General features: G+C 41.5%; 1 protein-coding gene and 1 pseudogene across 1 annotated transcript in view; both read right to left on the reverse strand.

Moving 5' to 3' along the window:
• Positions 1-18,643, reverse strand: part of SEL1L (SEL1L adaptor subunit of ERAD E3 ubiquitin ligase) — a 57,813-nt gene that overhangs the window by 17,582 nt on the left and 21,588 nt on the right. The window contains exons 4-13 of the mRNA XM_043472702.1: positions 16,134-16,301; positions 14,659-14,764; positions 13,685-13,847; positions 11,131-11,184; positions 10,981-11,040; positions 7,972-8,053; positions 7,472-7,626; positions 4,779-4,835; positions 2,441-2,509; positions 955-1,032 (exon numbers count right to left, since the gene is read on the reverse strand). Coding sequence (XP_043328637.1) covers positions 955-1,032; positions 2,441-2,509; positions 4,779-4,835; positions 7,472-7,626; positions 7,972-8,053; positions 10,981-11,040; positions 11,131-11,184; positions 13,685-13,847; positions 14,659-14,764; positions 16,134-16,301 — 992 coding nt within the window. The remainder of the gene's footprint in view (positions 1-954; positions 1,033-2,440; positions 2,510-4,778; positions 4,836-7,471; positions 7,627-7,971; positions 8,054-10,980; positions 11,041-11,130; positions 11,185-13,684; positions 13,848-14,658; positions 14,765-16,133; positions 16,302-18,643) is intronic.
• LOC122443994 lies at positions 8,436-9,650 on the reverse strand (annotated as a pseudogene).

Consider the following 18,643-nt stretch of genomic DNA (forward strand, 5'->3'; position numbering starts at 1 on the left):
AGAATTTCCTCCTTTCCATCAGACTAAACAGGATACTGAGTTTTGGAGACCTAACATTCAATATTTGCTGAAAAACAGTAAAGAGTAAATTCACTTAGAATTAAATTTTGGTGACTTACCTATTAATATCTGGCTCACAAATCTGTGATATGAAACATGACTGATATATTTAATCTTTCCAAAATTAAAAGTAGGTCACTTTGGTTTTTGGGGGGGTGGTTTTCCACTGGTAATCTCCAACCCCAACAAAGAAGATGCTGCCACAGGGCAGAATCAACACATTGGTGAGATCAGTGGTGAGGGTATGCTTAAGGTTGTTGGACTGTTGTGGAACAAAGACAATCACTGCTTTGAGACCTTACAGAGAAAAATCTAGTATCCACCTAAAAAAAGTGTCACAGTGCCGCTTCAGGAAAAACTTAACTGTGGTCTGGGACAACACGCACTAGTCGTACTAGGACAACTAGTAGTAACAGCACCGGTCAGTAGCATGTGCTAGTTGACAGAGAGGTAAGTGCACACACTGGCGTCAGAGGGCCTTAAATACTCAAGAGGCAGCTTTCTCGGGGCCAGAGACAGTCTGTGTGTTACAATGATCAAAACTAGTCAGTGAAGCTTTAAACCTCAAGCTGCAATACAAACAGGGTAAATTATATAATTCCCAATTCTACTACTAAAATCACTATTTCCCTGGCCAGGAAACTTCTCAGTGAAACTGCAACAGATTTAATGTTCAATGATCTGGTCCCTAATACACACACACACACATATCTACGTATACAGCTTTTTATTGAGGTTTCTTCCTAATCCATTCATCCAAATGAATCATATTAACATAAGCACTTCCAATAATTTATGGAATGAGTTGATTATGATTAATTCCTTTAAAAACTTATCTCTTAAAATAACAGAAATATGGCTCACATTTCAATACACTGAGTCAAGAATTCTTACCATGTCAGCAGCCTTTTTAAAGTAGTGAAGAGCTGTCTCGTTACTCTGAGGTACGATATCGCTTCCCTCTGAATACATCTGGAAAACAGACCCCAATTTCAATATGAGCTGTAGCCTTCTTAGCAATTACATTTTTCCCCTATCTCATCTCATGATTTCATGAACTCTTTCAACAAAGTGTTATAGTTTCCCACAGGGTATTTTAGAATTAAAAGCAAAATCTTAAATGTAGATTTTTTTTTTTTTTTTTTGAAATGTAGATATTTTTAATATACTCTTGGTCACGCCAAATTTACGACTTATCTATAAACACAACTACATAAAATCAGTTCACTGATCAATCTCAGAAGTAATCTTAAACCCCGAGACAAATCTTTCTCCTTGTGCTGACTGAGGGCAGTCAAATGGTCAATCAGTTGCTTGGAATAAGTGATTACACAAGGAAAAGGATAGCTGAGGGCAATGTCCACTGCTTTCCCCATGATAAGATGCAAGGACAGTCTTAAGTTCAGGAAAAGAGGTAACTCAAAAGTTATTTTAAAAGGTTTCAAGCACTGAATTATTACAGAGTACCGGGTATGGGAACTGATAAAAGGACCAAGAGAAAGGAAGACTGAATGACCGGTAGTACTGTTTTTATCCATGTGTGTATCGGGGAAATAAGGAAAGGAAATCTTTCTTTGAGATAGGGAAAATCAGAAATTCAGAGCAAGAATCGAGAGGGCTGAAAAGTTCTTAAATGCTAACAAAAATAGATGGGTGATACCAATTTCTACACTGCAATAGTTAGAAAGTGTAAATGTACAGTTCTCAGGCCCCAAATGACCAGTTGTGATCGTGTGGCAAATACTGATGAGATCTTTCTCTTTGTAAAAACTTTTGAGATATATTCTACCTGAGCCTCCTAACCCTAGGACTTGGCTAAAGGTGAAAATACCCATTGGTTTACACTGTGTTAGTTTTCAAAATAATGAAAAAAGGAAGTGGTGAGAACATGCCGTGACATATGGAATCTGTTCATTAGTCTCTAGACTTAAATGTTTCCTTGGTTGAGAAAAGAACTGCACTGAGAAGTGGGTGATGGCTATCATATTTAAGACATTAAATAAGGTCTGCAGATAAATTTCAACACACCCTAATTGTCTCGAATCAACATGGAAGTAAACAGGCAATTATGACAGACTTAGCAAAAAAACTGCACAACATAAAGAATAAATCCCTTATTATTGCATATCACACACCAAAAGTAGGTCTGCAGATAGTGACAATTAGCTTCAGTGGAGAATTAACATACTGATAAGCAAATGCTATGTTCCCTCTAAGTTACCTAAGAAAATGGTCTCAGAGCAGCACTTAAGATATAATACGCTTGTACTGGAAATCTTATTTCCAGCTTATTTTTGTTAAATTGTAGACAAATACCGTATGTGCTTACTAGGTGAACACCTCTTGCTATCAAAGAAAATGTTCACAGGATGTACAGTACCTTTCCCAAGAAGGCCATGGCATGGGAATTGCCAGCATTTGCTGCTAAATTGAAGTAGTCAAATGCTCTCTGTGGGAAGGAATTTATGAAAATTATTAGTTATTAATAGAATCTGCCCTTGGCTTTTAACCAAAATAATTGCTTCAAAAACATTAAAAAAAATCTTGTTACAGTGAAGCATAGAAGTTGAAGTAAACGGCAACGCAACATCTGCTGGTCGCGCAGGCGCCCAGCGGTCCCTCCGGCAGCCAGCCCAGCTGGCTCCTGCACCGCCGAGCAGGCCTGGAGCGCACCGACCCCCTCCCTCCCCACGGCTCCATCAGAGTGGCGTGGAACTTCTGCAAAGCGCCCCTCCCTGATCTTTCTGCTTTCATTGTTGGGGTCACCCAAAGCGACTGTTCTTAAGTCTCAACAGGCTGGACCTTCCAGCTCCTTGAAGCGCTGTAAGGAATAGATCAGACCCTTTATCTCAGCACTGTTTCACCTTTTGCTCACTGTACTCCGGGTACACCAGCCATGTTCCTTCCTGCCTGAGGACCTAGACACATCTGTTCTTTTTGGACTGGGATGACCTTACCTCTAAGGTTTAACTTAAATGTCAACCACATTTCTTCAGAGACAAGTGCTACTTTCCAGTAAGGAACCTATCATTGGACACTTTAAGTCTCCTTTGTAACAATAATCACAATTTACTACACGTTTGTTGGTGTGACCGTTTAAAAAAATAACTAATGCTTCTGTTAAACTTGAAGCTCTGCAAAGGTAAGAACCAAAGGTAAGGTCCAGCACTGTATCCTGAATGCCTTGTGGTGAATGGGACAGGTGGTACTACTCAATGCTGGTTGAGTTCACGCAATTATGTAATGGGAATGCCTTCTCTTCTATGAAAATTTATCCCTGTGTAAGCTGCTTCCCAGGTAGGTAGCATACACCACCAGGAACATCCCCAAACTTGTATAAAAGTAAGCAGAAAACTCTTACCCAGATTTCTGTTCTCTCACCTGACATTTTTACTAACCAGTTCATTTGCTGGGTTCACTGGCCCAATGACATGAAATTTTAACGACCAAGAGGCACCGAAAGCTGTAAAAATGCTGTCTGCATAGTAATTTTTAAAAAGCATCAATATCTGGTATCGTTTCAGTGATAAATGCATTTTGTTATGATCTAATTCTTAAAAGTTGATGCAATATGATGTATAAAATAACCTTAATTAGAACATTTAACTGGTATGGCAGAAAAACAGAGTTTCATTAGTCAGACACTTACTGAGAACTTGCTACATGCTAAGCATTGCCAGGCGCAGGCAATGAGGTGGCAAACAAGGCAGACACAGCCCATGCTGTTTTGAACCTCACATTCTAGCAGGAGAAACAATTATATTACATACTTGACTAATTTACAATGACAAAGGAAACAGGAAATACAGATTTTCAGAACTGCTAACTGTGATACACAACCTGTTCCTGCAGCGGGGTGGGGTCAGGGGCACGGGTTAGGGGAAGAGATGCTGGACCTGGCTTCTGGAGGACAAGGACGAACTGCCAGGTGGGATAACAATGTTCACTCTAGACAGAGGGACTGGCCTTCCAGAAGTTCCGAGACAGGGAGCTTCTTAGTATTTTCAAAGACCTGAGTAAAGGTCCCTGTGCCTATGACTCAGAAAGCAAGGGGCTGGCGAGGGAAACAGCGTGGTCCAAGGCCTTGGAGGTCATGCTGAAGGTTGTGGCTTTCAAGCTACTGGAAATCACAGACCACTCAAAAGAAATTAAAGCAAGGGAACTGCACCATCAGATGCACAGTTTACATCTGCAGTAACCCATACAAGTTACTGTTTAGGAAATGCAGGCAGGAGATTATTCACACAAGTGACAGGTGTACTGAGGAAAGAAGGGAAGAGATGAGCGATACACAGGACAAAAAGCAGATAAAAAACAGATAAACACTGGGGACTGGAAATGGATGTGACTGCTACAGCTGCACACGCCTAATTTCTCAAAAACTCAACACTGAGGCCTCCTCAGTTCTAGGAAATACTTTCCAGTAGGAGTTTTCAGACATATGTCTATCACATACCTATAGAAAACCAAGACACTGTTCTATGGTTTTTTGGCAGCACTGACAACTAGTTTTGGAATTAATAAAACCTTTCCCATCACTGCAAAGTATGACCACATTTTTGTTCTTCAGGTTCCTCATTTGTGATTTGTGATTCCTCATTTGTGATGGTGACTCAATTACAAAGCTTGATATTGTCACTGACTTTGCAAGAAATACATTTGGAGTGTCACAGCTTGCCACAGTATGAAAAGCTAAGCCTGAAGATCAGGAAGGGTACCTGATGGTTTTGTTCTACTCCACGGCCTCCGTGCAGATGCAGTTGTCCCAGACCAACCTGAAAATGAACAAAATGGAGGCAAGGTTTTGTAAATGGTAGCACCTGCATCTGGTCTGTAATTAAATTAGCCCAACAAGAAACATTTGGTCACAAAAAGGGTTCTGTCCATAACACAGAAAAGTAAACGTTTTTCTTATGGGATACTACTCTAACTGCATTTAAAAAAAAATTAAAAACATCTGCTTTTAGTTGCAAAACATCCTTCTGAAAGAGGTGAGAAAAGGCATTTCCACACAAACTAAAGAAAAGTTCAAATCCTTTGAATTACAGGGTGTTCTTCCGGAAGTGGGAAAATTATCCTAGGAAGCTTGGAGATGAGATAAGAAATAAAGAACAACAGAAAGGTAAATCTGTGAGGAATGCTATACTGGATGGACTGTATAAAAGAACAATTATCTTATGGGGTTCAAAAATACATAGGTTAAAATACAGACAACCTCCAACCAAAAGAAGGTAAGAAAGGAGACAAAAGGGAACAGAGAAAAGCAAAACAAAAGCAAGAAAGATAGAAAATTAAAACCCAAATATGTCATTAATTACTCTAATTAAAAGACTGTCAGAATAGACTTTTAAAAATGAGCAAAACTAGTCATATGATACTTGTAAGAAACATACCTTAAACATCAGAAGATTGAAAATACAAGACAGAAAAGATATTCCATGTAAATACTAACCAAAAGAAAGTAGGGCAGCTATGCCAGTATTAAGCAAGTTAGTGAGTTAAAAGTCGCTCAGTCATGTCTGACTCTTTCCAACCCCCATGGACTATACAGTCCATGGAATTCTCCAGGCCAGAATACTGGAGTGGGGAGCCTTTCCCTCGGGGATTGAAAGCAAAAAATATTTCTGGAGATAAAAAGAGGACATTTCATGATACAAAAGTTAGTTCAAAAGAAAGATAAGTATTAAGTCTGTATGCAACTCATCATGGCTTAAAATATAAAGTGAAACAGAACTAAAAGAAAGAGAAATCCAGAGTGAAAAATTTCAATCATGTCATCTCAGCACTGGACAGAAAAAGCAGACAAATCCAGTAGGGATTCAAAAGATTTGAATAAAGAATGAAGAAACCTGATTCAACTGACACATACAGAACACTACACCCAACGACTGCAGAAATTCATTCTCTTTAGCATACGGAATATTTACCCAAACTGACCAAGGGATGGGGGCATAGAGCAAGTCTCGAGAAATCGCAAGCAACTAACAGCAAAGAGCATATTCTGACTACAGTGGATTAAGAGAGACTCCAACAATAAAAAAGGTAAGTAGAAAATTCCCATGTACAGTCATCCCTCAGTATCCATAGGGAATTGGTTCCAGGACCCCTCCCCCACACAGATACCAAAATTCTCAGATGCTCAAGCCCCTTGTATAAAATGCGTACAGCCTACACACAACCTCCTGTACATGTTAAATCATTTCCAGATCACTTATAAAATTTAATGTAAACACTATGTAAATAGTTGTGAATACTATGTAAATAGTTGCCGATGTGTAACAAATTCAAGTTTGCTTTTTGGAACTTTCTGGGGAAAAAATGTTTTTTTGAATATTTTTGATCCATGATTAATTGAATCTGTGGATGCAAAACCTGCAGTATACAGAGGGCTGACTGGATATGGAAATTAAGCAATTCATTTCTAAATTACACAAGAGTCAAAAAAAAATGATGAAAATCAGAGCTAAATATAATGAAAATATGATAGTGGGAGAATGTATTTCTATCAGATACTAAGTTCTATAAAGCTATGAAAATCTGAGACAATATTTGCATAAGAAATGTACAAGAAAATGCACATAGCATTACTTTAATAGCCCAAATCTGGGAAGAATAAAATGGATAAATTGTGGTAGTTTCATACAACGAAATACTACACAGCAATGCAAATCAATGACCTACAGCTATGTGAAAACACAAGGATTGATTTCAGAAACAATACTGAACAAAAGAAGTTGATACCAAAAATATGCCATATGACTATTTCTTTTTTACTTAAGTTTCAAAAACAAGCCAAACTAATCTACAGTGTTAGCTTCTATTAGTCTTAAAATTAATTGGAAAAGTATCTACTGCTCATCCCTACATGTTTCTAAATCAGAAACTTAAAAAAGTCAACTTAAAAAAGATGGATGAAGTTCTCTTTTCTAATATCATCAAAACAACCCATGAAACAACAAATTACACATGATACTTTGATGTACGTCATACAGTTTACATTAAACAGGCCTACTTCGCTCCCTGACCTTGAGAAAATTATAGTCTAAGATAAGCAAAGGAAACGAATGGTAAATAGCTCTGAAGAGCATCTGAAATGACAAGTGTTCCTGAGACTCTCTGTTTAGAGGAAGCGACAGTTCTTATCTCGGTGACCCAGTAAGAGCCTTCGCCATCACTGTAATGTTGCTCCAATCCACCCGTGGCGCACTCTGGAGTCACCTGGCCAGCCTTTAAGGCCCCATCGATGCCTGGGTCACAACCCAGATGAACCCAAATGGAAGGTCTGGAGAGTAAACGGGACTAATTTATAGCTAATAATAGCTCAGTGAACATGTTATAGCTCCAACTGCCTGCCCCCAGAGGCTGTAATACACAAGGCAGTGTACCTTGCAGGAGGCCTTTAAACACATACCTGGGCTTGTACATCCCCTTTTTCAGCTAAGAACTGGTAATACTGAATCAAATCTTCCTCGAGCATTCCGCTGTTCATTCCTGGATTTTCAACCTCATCAGGCAGCCGTATTCTCTGCACCACTGAGCCTCCCGTCAGCGAGATATCACTAGCAACTGAAACAGGGACGAAGCAACACGGGGCAGAAAGTCAGAGGGGCGGCCCCACAGTGAGAAGTACCGTTCCAGCTGCCAGATACCAACAGACGCTGCGTTAAAGGAAGTTTTTCTATTGTGGTCTACGGAGTGTGAAACAGTCATCTAAGCTAAATTCAGTTTCTTTCCCACACAATACTAAGAAGTGGAATCCAAAGCAAATTTTTTAAAAGTACCTCCTAATCAACTAGTGTAAAGATGATTCCACTTGAGAGCCAGTCACAGTATTTCAAGCAGTACAATAAATTTAAAATTAATTTTTTCTTTTTTTTTTTTGGTAACGTCAAAGGCAAAAAAAGCAGGTACCGTGATTGGCCACAAGACGATAATGAGTCAGTGCGGATTCACAGCTCTGGAGGACCCCGATGCCAGCCCAGTATCGGTAACCCTGTAATAAATGCAACCTCAGTGAGAAGAGGGAAGTTTCACATGCTTCAGTGGCATTCTAGAGGGAACAGATAAAGCTAACCATACGCAAAGGGGAACTGTACTGTCCTCTGATACAAACACACGGCCACTTCATTTATCCTGAGTGTCACATTCTGAGGTACCTTATTCAGCAACTTTTAACAATCAGACTACAGCTAAGACCTGGGAAACAGACACTAAAGTTCTGAGACCAATCAAAATAGATGCCATCAACTTTCTGTATGCAGTGTGTACCCGTTTACCTATATGAGAAAATTACCGAGGCTCTTGCTTTTAGACGAGATTTCAATCTTAGACACAATTTTAACAAAAATCGACTAATCTTCCGAAGCATTAGTAACTTTTTTTTTTTGTTAGCTCATATCTTTATTAACCAATATACAATTACTTGTCTTCTGGTTTGTTGAAACAATAGGTCAGATAACATTTGCCACAATAATGTCTGTCAAAGTGACTGGCCATAAAAACTCCAGCACCACATTCATCTGAGGGACACTCCCGGCGAAGGCAACTGATTTTGCCATTCTCATCCACCTTATAGTATTTCAGAACAGCTGATTTAACCTTCTTTCTCTTATGCTTGTTCTTCTTGGGAGTGGTGTAAGATGACTTCTTCTTTTCTTAGTACCACCACGAAGTCTCAACACTAGATGAAGAATGGACTCCTTTTGAATGCTGTAGTCAGACAAAGTATGTCCATCTTCCAGTTGCTTGCCAGCAAAGATCAGTCTTTGTTGGCCAGGAGGAATTCTTTCCTTATTCTGGATCTTGGCCTTTACATTTTCTATTGTATCCGAGGGCTTGACCTCGAGAGTGATGGTCTTCTCCATCAGGGTCTTCACAAAAATCTGCACCTTGGCGGCGGTTCCACCGCAGATGGCGGATCCGAAAGCTAATAACTTTTAAAGAAGCAACCAACTAGCAATCTAGGGAAGACAAGAAACTACTAGAGATGGGCAGAGCAGTACCAGGAATAAATGACTTCAGAATAAGGGGGAAGACTGCTAATTATGAAGAAAAGAGAACAGAGCTCTCTCGAGTCACACAGACTCACATAACTTCACCAACTGTAACAGTCCTCAGGGCAGAAGTGTACAATAACACGTATAATAATACTTAATGTTCTTAGTCTGTAGCCCCTATTTAAGAAGATTGGTAAACAACTTTAAAATGAGATTTCTGTCAAAAATACTTCATGTTTTCTGAAAACTCATCTAAAAACAACGTTTCAATGACTGTGGGAGCAATAAACATTTTTGGAGATGAGATGAACAAATGAAAAAACTTCAAAGTTAGTGAGGAATGTTTCAGAAAGTTAGAGCGACACTCTCATTTTTCATGTAGTGGAAAATGGTTTACCTCTGTAACAGGCCCAAGTCCAAGCTCCCTGGCGTGATGTCCGGCCCTTTACACGATCCCTGTCTACCTGTCCTGGTGATGACCTACCTGGCATTCCCTTCTCCACCGACAGCTGCTTCTTTCTTCAGAAGGATCTCCTTAACTTCCTCTCCTTCCCCTGCCAGTGTGGGCTGGGAGCCTGTCAGTGATTCCTTCATGTGCCCGTGCTGTACTGTAATGGTCTCCCTGCTCACACCTCCCTCTTGAGAGTAAATGCTTGTTGTGGGCTGGCATTAGATCTTACTCTACGAGAAGCCCAACGCCAAGTATTCAGTGTTTTAGAATACACAGAGGGAAAATCATTCAGGATCCTCCCACTGGCCAGAAAACCAGATCTCCCTTCTTTGAAGTCTCACAGTCCTGTCAGCGAGCAGGCTTGTGCCCCTCCAGATCTCCCTCCTTTGAAGTCTCACAGTCCTGTGGCCCCTCCAGATCTCCCTTCTTTGTGAAGCCTCACAGTGCTGTCAGCGAGCAGGCCTGTGGCCCCTCCAGTCTTCCTTCTTTGAAGCCTCACAGTCCTGTCAGCGAGCAGGCTTGCGGCCCCTCCAGATCTCCCTTCTTTGAAGCCTCACAGTCCTGTCAGCGAGCAGGCCTGCGCCCCCTCCAGACTTCGGAGGTTTATCCGCTTTTGGTCTTACCTCTGCTCAGTCTATTCTTTTTATTTCTGCAAGAACTTAATGCCTTCATTTGGAACACAGCGATATGGGCCAGGAGCTTCCCTCATAGCTCAGCTGGCAAAAAACCTGCCTGCAAGGCAGGAGACCTGGGTTCGATTCCTCAGTTGGGAAGGTCCCCTGGAGAAGGAAATGGCAACCCAATCCCGTATTCTTGCCCAGAGACTCCCATGGGCAGAGGAGCCTGGCAGGCTACTGTCCACGGGGTCGCGAGAGTCGGACACGAGTTAGTGACTAAACCACCACCACCACCAATATGGGCCAGAGGTCAGACGACTCTCTTAAAGTCAATTTATAAAGTAGAAGGCAGATTAAACACCTCAGCAGAAAGGAACATGGAGGTAAAATGCTATATTTTACCACTAAGCCATTTAAATGATCAATGCTGTCAGGTAACACGTAAGAGATACTCTGTAGTAAACTTTATAGGATACTGGTTCTTTATATAGTTAGTCAATCATCAATTTAAACATAAAATCTATCATAATCCAATCTAAAAAATAATTCTGACAAACAATTCCAACTTAAGAGAAAATTGGGAAAAGAGTCATTTATCAGATTCTTATTTTAAGGGCAATCAGCCAAACTAATAATTTTAATGAAAAATCGTAGACTCTACCAATTTTCATCCACATGCAGATTCAACTGCTGTATCCACTAACAAGAATTTGAAGGACATTCAATTGACTATTGGGTCTCACTAAATATAAGTAGACTGTAATCATGAAAGCGAGAGAAGTGGTGGCCACTTGCAATTATGAATATTATTACAATTGTTAGCAATTTTATTACCTTCCATTTACATCTTACTTACCAAAACCATGTGGGCTATTAGGTTGCCCCCAAGAGCTCCGAAAGTGTAATAAACAAGGGCCTGTGAAAGAAGGAAAGATGCTCAACTGAACACAGTCACATAGTCACCCAGTCCACACTGCAGTATACAATAAAGTTTTAACAGTGTTACCTTTGCCTGACTTGAATTAACACCAAGTCCAGAAGCATAGAGAAAGCCAAGAGCCTGAAACAAAATGATAAAAGTCATGAGTGTAAGTTTACCTAAGGCAGACACAGTTTTATGAACCATGAGAAGATCTAAGGGTCCTGAAACACTAAAATATGTGAAACCTGCAAATATACACAATCGTGGAATTAAAAAGCCTCAGAAATGCATTCAAGGTTTTACAAATTACACAATGAAATATAAGTTTAAACAAGTAAAAAAATTTAGCTTGAAGATCAAAAGACACTTTAAGAAAACCAAAGCTGAACACACTTAAATATGACTTCTACTTGATTCTTGGGGAACAGTTACTATGAAAACAAAATGCCTCCTATATCATTACATCAAAATAGTATCTATTGGACTTCCCTGGTGATACAGTGGATAAGAGTCCTCCTGCCAATGCAGGAAACATGGGTTCCATCCCTGGTCTAGGAAGATTCCACATGCCATGGAGCAACTAAGCCCGAGAGCTTACAGCCTGTGCTCCAAACAAGAGGGGCCACCGCAATGAGAAGCCCGAGCTCGATGGAACTAGAGAAAGCCTGCACGTGGCAATGAAGACCCAGCGCCATCATAAATTTAAGAAACAAAATTTTCTTTCAATATATTATCTATGTAGAGGGTGGTACACAATGATAATGGGTGAGTGAAAGCTGTTCAGTCATGTCTGACTCTTTGCAAAGCCATGGACTGTACAGTCCATGGGATTCAGGCCAGAATATTGGAGTGGGAAGCCTTTCCCTTCTCCAGGGGATCTTCCCAACCCAGGGATCAAACCCACGTCTCCCGCACTGCAGGTGGATTCTTTACCAGCTGAGCCACAAGGGAAGCCCGATAATGGGTAAGGGATTACTAAATAACTATCCTAGGAACAAAAAGAGGCAGCAAGGGGCTAAATTGAAGGGGCGAAGGGAAAAAGGTCACCTCCCCTTGCTAGTGCATGTACAACTTCTTAAAAACAAAACAAAACAACCAATTAAGCAAACAATGCACTGATAAGGTTCTACCCTCTGCTGTCTAAGGACCACCCTTGATGACGTGAAAGGGTAAGCTAAAGTTGTAAAGGCTGGTGCTATTCTCATCCAAATCCATGCGCTCTTCTGTACTGCCCAGTCTCCCTTGAAGTTAGGGAGGGCCACTGCCTCGGATGTGACCAGAAGGGACGCAAGCCAGTTTCAGGCCTGGCCCTTAAAAACATCCCGCACTCCTCCAGTCCCCACTTCTCCCTACACGACGGCTTGAAGTCCCGTGTTCTGGATGGTGGACAGATACGTGATGGAAGCAGCCCAGATCCCGAGCCACCATCTGAAGAGTGGCTCGGGCAGGAGCACTGACGGGACCTGGCACAAGCAAGAAATAACTCCTTGTTGTGTGAAGCCACTGTGATTCTGGCGCTTCGTTTCACCAGCAAGCGTTAATGACAGTGGACAGAGTGCCCTCCAGTGTAAAACAGCACTGTGGTATTGTAAGGTTCTAATATTAAAGAGAAAAGAGGCCTTAAAAGGAAAGTCATTTCTCGGAATGGAATGTGCCTGAAGATAAAGAATGTATGTGTGTGTATATTATCATATGTGAAATAGATCGCCAGTCCAGGTTCAATGCGTGAGACCGGGCGCTCAGGGCTGGTGCACTGGGATGATCCTGAGGGATGGATGGGGAGGGAGGTGGGAGGGGGCTTCAGAATGGGGGACACATGTACACCCATGGCTGATTCATGTCAATGTATGGGAAAAACCACAACATTGTAAAGCAATTAGCCTCCCATTAAAATAAATGAAAAAAAAAAAAGAAAAAAAGAATGTATGTGTGAATTTTACCTAAACTCATTAGAAGGGGGAAAAAGCCTTGAAAACAAAGGGGAGCAATTAAGACATAACCTGTTTATAAACCAAAACCAAGACAGATGTCTAAGAGTTGCAGACTGGTTACCAGTCCTGTAGAAAACAATGGTCACGATGCCTGTTATTATTTATATAACCTGAAAACAGACTTCCTCTGTGACCAGAAATTTTATCTTTAAGCAAATCCCACACCATTGCTAAAGCTTTATTACTGAAGGCATTTTTTTTTTAAAGTGGGCAAAATACCTTTATAAGTAGGACAAAAGATTCAGAAACCAAAAAAAAGATGAATAAACTCAACTACATAAGACTGCTTATTTTTACATGAAAACACATAAACAAAATGAAGACAGTATAAAGCATACAAATAAACAGCTGGGTGCAGAGGTACTCAGGGCAAGGCCCGTAAGGTTCCTGACCACGGGCGCGTCCGTCTCCACAGAGCTGGTGCAAACAGAATTTTGGCAAGATGCAAATGCAAAAATGCCTTAATGACTATAAATGATCTCAAACGAAGAAAAAAGACTGTCCAAGAAGACTGGTACAATAATCTGCCACGAAATTAATATTTACAGTCTCACTTGTTAAAGGAAGTCAGAGCAACCGGAGCAGCAGGCTGTTAAAGGAGAGCAGCAGCACTCGTGCGGAGAGCGCTCCGTAGGAAGGACACTCACCGTCTGTCCCTTGGGAGAACCCTCCTCGGTCAGCTTCTCAAACATCTCTTTCGCCGCCTGGATGTTCTGTGTCAGGTAATCACCGAACAGAAGAGCGTAGGACACTCTCTCCAGGGCCTTCGTGTGGTTCATGCTGGCTGCCTTCTGAAGGTACCGATAAGCTCTTTACATGCAAGTGAAGAAAAAACAAATTAGCGACGTTTTGGAATTACCATTAAAATTTGTTTTCAAGATCTACTAAAATGTAACCTAATTTCCTTACTGTACAGAACCCTTTTGATATTTTTACTAAAGCAGTGTTACTTATAAAACATTCTGGCTACTTTTGTTTTTACATAGAATACCAGTTCTGTTGTTAGAGTGTCTTGGAATTCTAATTACACTAACAGTAATCCTAAAGAGTTCTATTAAAAAAGTTAACTTGATTTGCAATGTCAGAACAGTAATAATATGGTTTCCAGTAAAAAAATCCAATGATGACCACTACAACTGTCTTTAAAATCTTTGCACAGACTATAGCAAAAGTCAGCTGAAATTAAGGGGACATAAAATGTTATATCACTTGTTTTATGTTCCTTCATTTCTAAATTCTAGACTTTGTAAGAAAATTACAACGCAAAAACAAAAAAACCCAGAAAACATCTGACAACAATTCCTTTTGTCTGTTTTATATCACTTTGAATTCTGAATAGTATGTGTTCCTGGCACTGAGAAATGACTACAACTTAATCACATACTGCCATTTGCTCGCTTTTCATTCTTAGGACTGGTACTTACAACATGTTTATCCCAACAAGCTAAAATCTGATAAAAGTAATGTCCCTAATGTCCATATATATCAGATTAAGTTTTCCTGTAATACAACTTAGGAAATCTTTTTATCTCTGGCAGTACGCTCCACTTAAAAAGCACTCAGCCACCATCTCAGCAAGGGCCGGGCTCAGAGCAAGGATGGAGTGGGCCATGCAACCTACTCTCTCCTCTGGCTTTTCCTGTTGCTGCCGTTGAGGATTTTCATCCCGGTCTGGTACATCATTTCCGCTTCCTGCATTTGCCGTCTTTTTGCAGCCTCTTCTTCAGCTGAAAACAAAATGTCAGTTGCATTTACACGGATAATTCTGCACCAATTACTTGTCAGACATCAGAACGTATTCCTTTTCTTGGGTGGGCATGCAAGCACAATTCATGATTCTTCACCATTTCAAAATCTGACTCTAAAGATACATGGTTTTAAGTATGGCCTTTATCTGACAAAAGACAGGGAAACAAAACTCGCTGAAATCACTTTCTTTCAGGGAAGGCACTCTCAAGTCTGCTTTTCTGCTAGTAATTCTAACTTTTTAGTAAGTTGAACTAAAATTTCACTAGGAGCTTATGACTCTATATGCCAAGGTCAGCTAAAACCAGGACAGGAAAAAACAGTCAGAAAAACATTATTATTGTCAAAGAACACTTCAGCCTCACCTGAAATGCTGTATATTTTTACAAGCAAAAAGTATTTGACTAATTATGCTAAAAACTTAATAAAAAATTTGATTTTTATTAACTATAGATCCCAATTTAATGTTCAAGTTGTCTATTTTTTCCTATACATTAACATTAATACAACCCTGAAAATAACAGAATTATCGTAAATTTTGCAAAAGTTATTTTGCTACTGTAATATAGCATTTTAACAGAAATCTGTAACTCATCAAACGACAGACATATGAATATTTCATTAGGACAAATATTTATAGAAACAGAAGTGAGCTGTTTTTACAATATAAAAAAAACCTGATGTATTAAACTGGAGCATTTAATCAGTTGGTCCTCCAAAGATGGACCATATAAGACGTCATATTCTAGGAGAGCCTAAATATTCTACCAGAGCCACTATTCTGAAAATGTCATTTGGTATCAACCGAGATATACTCAAGGTTTTCCACTGCTCTTTATTTTCAGCAAGTTTTTCCTGAAAATACAGCTTGCCTTTAGAAGCCAGCCCCTCTGTACTGACATGAACACTCAGGACAGTTAAATACACTGTATTGTCAAATGTTAACTTAGAACAGGGTATTTCACTCAAGTATTTAGAAAAGGTATTCTCGATTTTTCTTTTGACAACTATTAGTTAACCTTTACTGTAATGTTCTGTTTCCTTTGTTGCCAAAAAAACGTTTCACGTTAATTAATTTAGTAGTCTGCCTGAGAGTCTTCCGAACAACCCAGGCACACCCTGGAAAACCACCTCGACATAAGGCACAAGTGTGACAGGCTGCCCGGGTGACGGCCTGGAAGTGGGGACACGGCCCGCGTCGTGCGCGGACGTCCAGGCTTTAGGGGACAGCCACGGCATCAGTGCTGACTGCTTCTCGGCAGGGAGAAAACAGACGGCAGCAAAAAGGCCTCCGAACTGCTGGCCGAGACGCCACCCGACCGGACCTGCCTCCTGCCGGCCGACACTCACTCTCGCAGAAGCCCCACTTTTCGTCCGCCTTGTAGTCGTAGGTGGTGGCACACCACAGTCTGCCGTCGTCCCTCCCGTCCGAGGTGCACGCGTCGTACTCCTTATCCAGGAAGAGGAAAGGGAAGTGGCAAGGCTCCCCGTGCGCTGTGCCTTCAATGGCCGTCAGAGCTGGAAAGGCAAGAAGAAGATGGGAACACGGGCAGCACCTCTGCTACTTGGGGACTTAACACTGTCGATTTCGGCTACGAGAATCCAGAGACACAGACGCGTGGTTTGTGATGGGGAACATAAAAGAGCCAGCGCTGATTCTGCTCGGGGACGACGAGAAGGTCAGTCAACTTAGTGAGCGTGGCTAGCTAGCTACCTAGCTCTACATCTAGGTTAGAATTGACAGTCTTGAGATAACAACCTTAGAAGGTCAAAAGTCTACTGAGAGCAGCTGCTCAACTACTGAGCAAAAAATAAAGCAAATGCAACTGAATCAATTCCACTGCTCGGCACAACTCTCCTCTTCTTTCCCCCTATCTGAATGCTGTCAGTCAGTTTCTTCTATAATATGAAGTTTCACAGCGAAACTGCTCCCCCAGGCGAAGTTAATCACTCACATGCTCCTCTGTGATCCCACAGCATTTGATTAGAGGACTGATCATCGGCTCCGAGCTTCTTTCTTCACTAGACCCTGGCTCCCACTAGACTCTGAGCTTGTAAAGGGAGAAACTGTATCTCTAATTTGTTCTCTAAGTTCTTTCCATGTATCTCCCAGGCGCTAGGAATTATGCCAGGGGCTGGAAACGAGGTGGAGCAGAGGTCTCCACTATGGAGAACCTGCAGCCTTACCAGGAAGGAGACATTAAACGAACGTACGACCAATGTTTGGGAGGGGAAAGCCTCCCCGCCAGGAACTGAAGTTTATACTGAACCTCGAGGATGTCCAGGAGGAGGTGGTAGACGCAACGCTCCAGGATGGGGTGGGGAGAAGCACTGCAGGCCAGGGGAAGAGCGTGTGGTAAGAATCAAACGAGAGAGAGGACGGCGCATGAGAGAAAATCAAGTTCATCGTCTCAGAACACGCAGAGTGAGTGTCACAGGGGACGAGAGAAAAAGCCAGTGGAGCACCAAGAAGCCAGACTAGTGAGGTCCTGACAAACCTTACTAAGGAATTCAGATCTCATCCTGAGGACAATGGAAACTCAGGAGTTTAACAAAGGAGTGACATGCTCGTCCTTACACTTTCGAGAGTGGAAAATGGAAAGCCAGGCTGGAGGCCAAGCGACCAGTTTAAAGGCTGTGACAATGGTCTAGTCGGGGGGTGATGACAGACAGCCTCAGGAGGACGATGGGATGGAAACAGCGGGTGCACTCGAGCGATACTAAGCAAACAGAGACGGTCCTCCTCACTGACTAGATGCACAGATGAGAGCGGAGAGGCCCGGGGTGCGCCCAGGCTCCGAGGCTGCAGGAAGAGCACGTGGCTGTCCCTGCCAGGACGGAGCATACTAGAGGAGGAGCCGGGGACTGGGCAGGGATGCAATGGATCAGGAGACAGGCTAAGTAAGCTTTGCTCCTGCTACATTCAAGGCAGCTAAACTAAACAAGCGAAGATATCTCAGACATCTTCTCGGCTGTAGCCCTGCAAAATAAAAGGCCTCCAGTTCACAGATACATTTGAATGTGAGTGTGTGCGTAAGAACGCCAAGTGAGAAGTCTAAGAGCACACCAAGGGGCTAGGCCTGAGCCTGGACTCCAGCCACATTTGGTAAGTATGGGGACATACATGTCAGCATCCACTGGTTGCTTTTACAAGGAGAATTTATTTTAGCAGCGGAGCTTAGTAAGTAACAGTATAGGTTCTGGAGTCAGAACACCCGATTAAAACTCTACTGATTATTAGCTGTGCACTTTGAGTAAGTCATTTAATCTCTCTCCTTATTCATAAAAGTATTTGCAGACAACTTCCTAATCTTCAAATAGGGATAGCAGTCCTTGCCGCATAGAGTTACTCACAAAGACAAACCGACACCGTACATGTAAGGGACTCCTCGTGGTGACTGCCACTTAAGGTGATGAGTCTAAGAGAGGGCGCGTCTATGATTATTACTGGCATGTCTGCTCTGAAAGGCTAGAAAATGTATGCTCCTTCTTTCCAGTGTAAAGAAGAATACATCCTCAGGCTAATCTGAAAATCAGTTTCAGTAAGTTATGAAAGGCAAATGAATTTCTAATCGTTTATACCAGATAAAAGTCACTCACCATCCTGGTAATTACTGACCAGGGGCAGTAACTTCTTCTTTGATCTGTCCACTTTTTAAGAAATGATCTTTCATGCATCCTATAAGCAAAGCATCCTCTATCAACAGCCTCAGAGGGGTCACTATGACTACAGAATCTGAAAAGGTACTCCTGTGCACTGCCAGTGGGGTCAAATCTGCTTTAGAAAGATGCTATTTGTAACTGCAGTTTGTAAACTTGAATTTCAAACTAAATAACACCCAGTGGTTTAACGAATATTT

The sequence above is a fragment of the Cervus canadensis genome, chromosome 6 (genome assembly GCF_019320065.1).
Source record: "Cervus canadensis isolate Bull #8, Minnesota chromosome 6, ASM1932006v1, whole genome shotgun sequence".
Classification (NCBI taxonomy): Eukaryota; Metazoa; Chordata; class Mammalia; order Artiodactyla; family Cervidae; genus Cervus; species Cervus canadensis.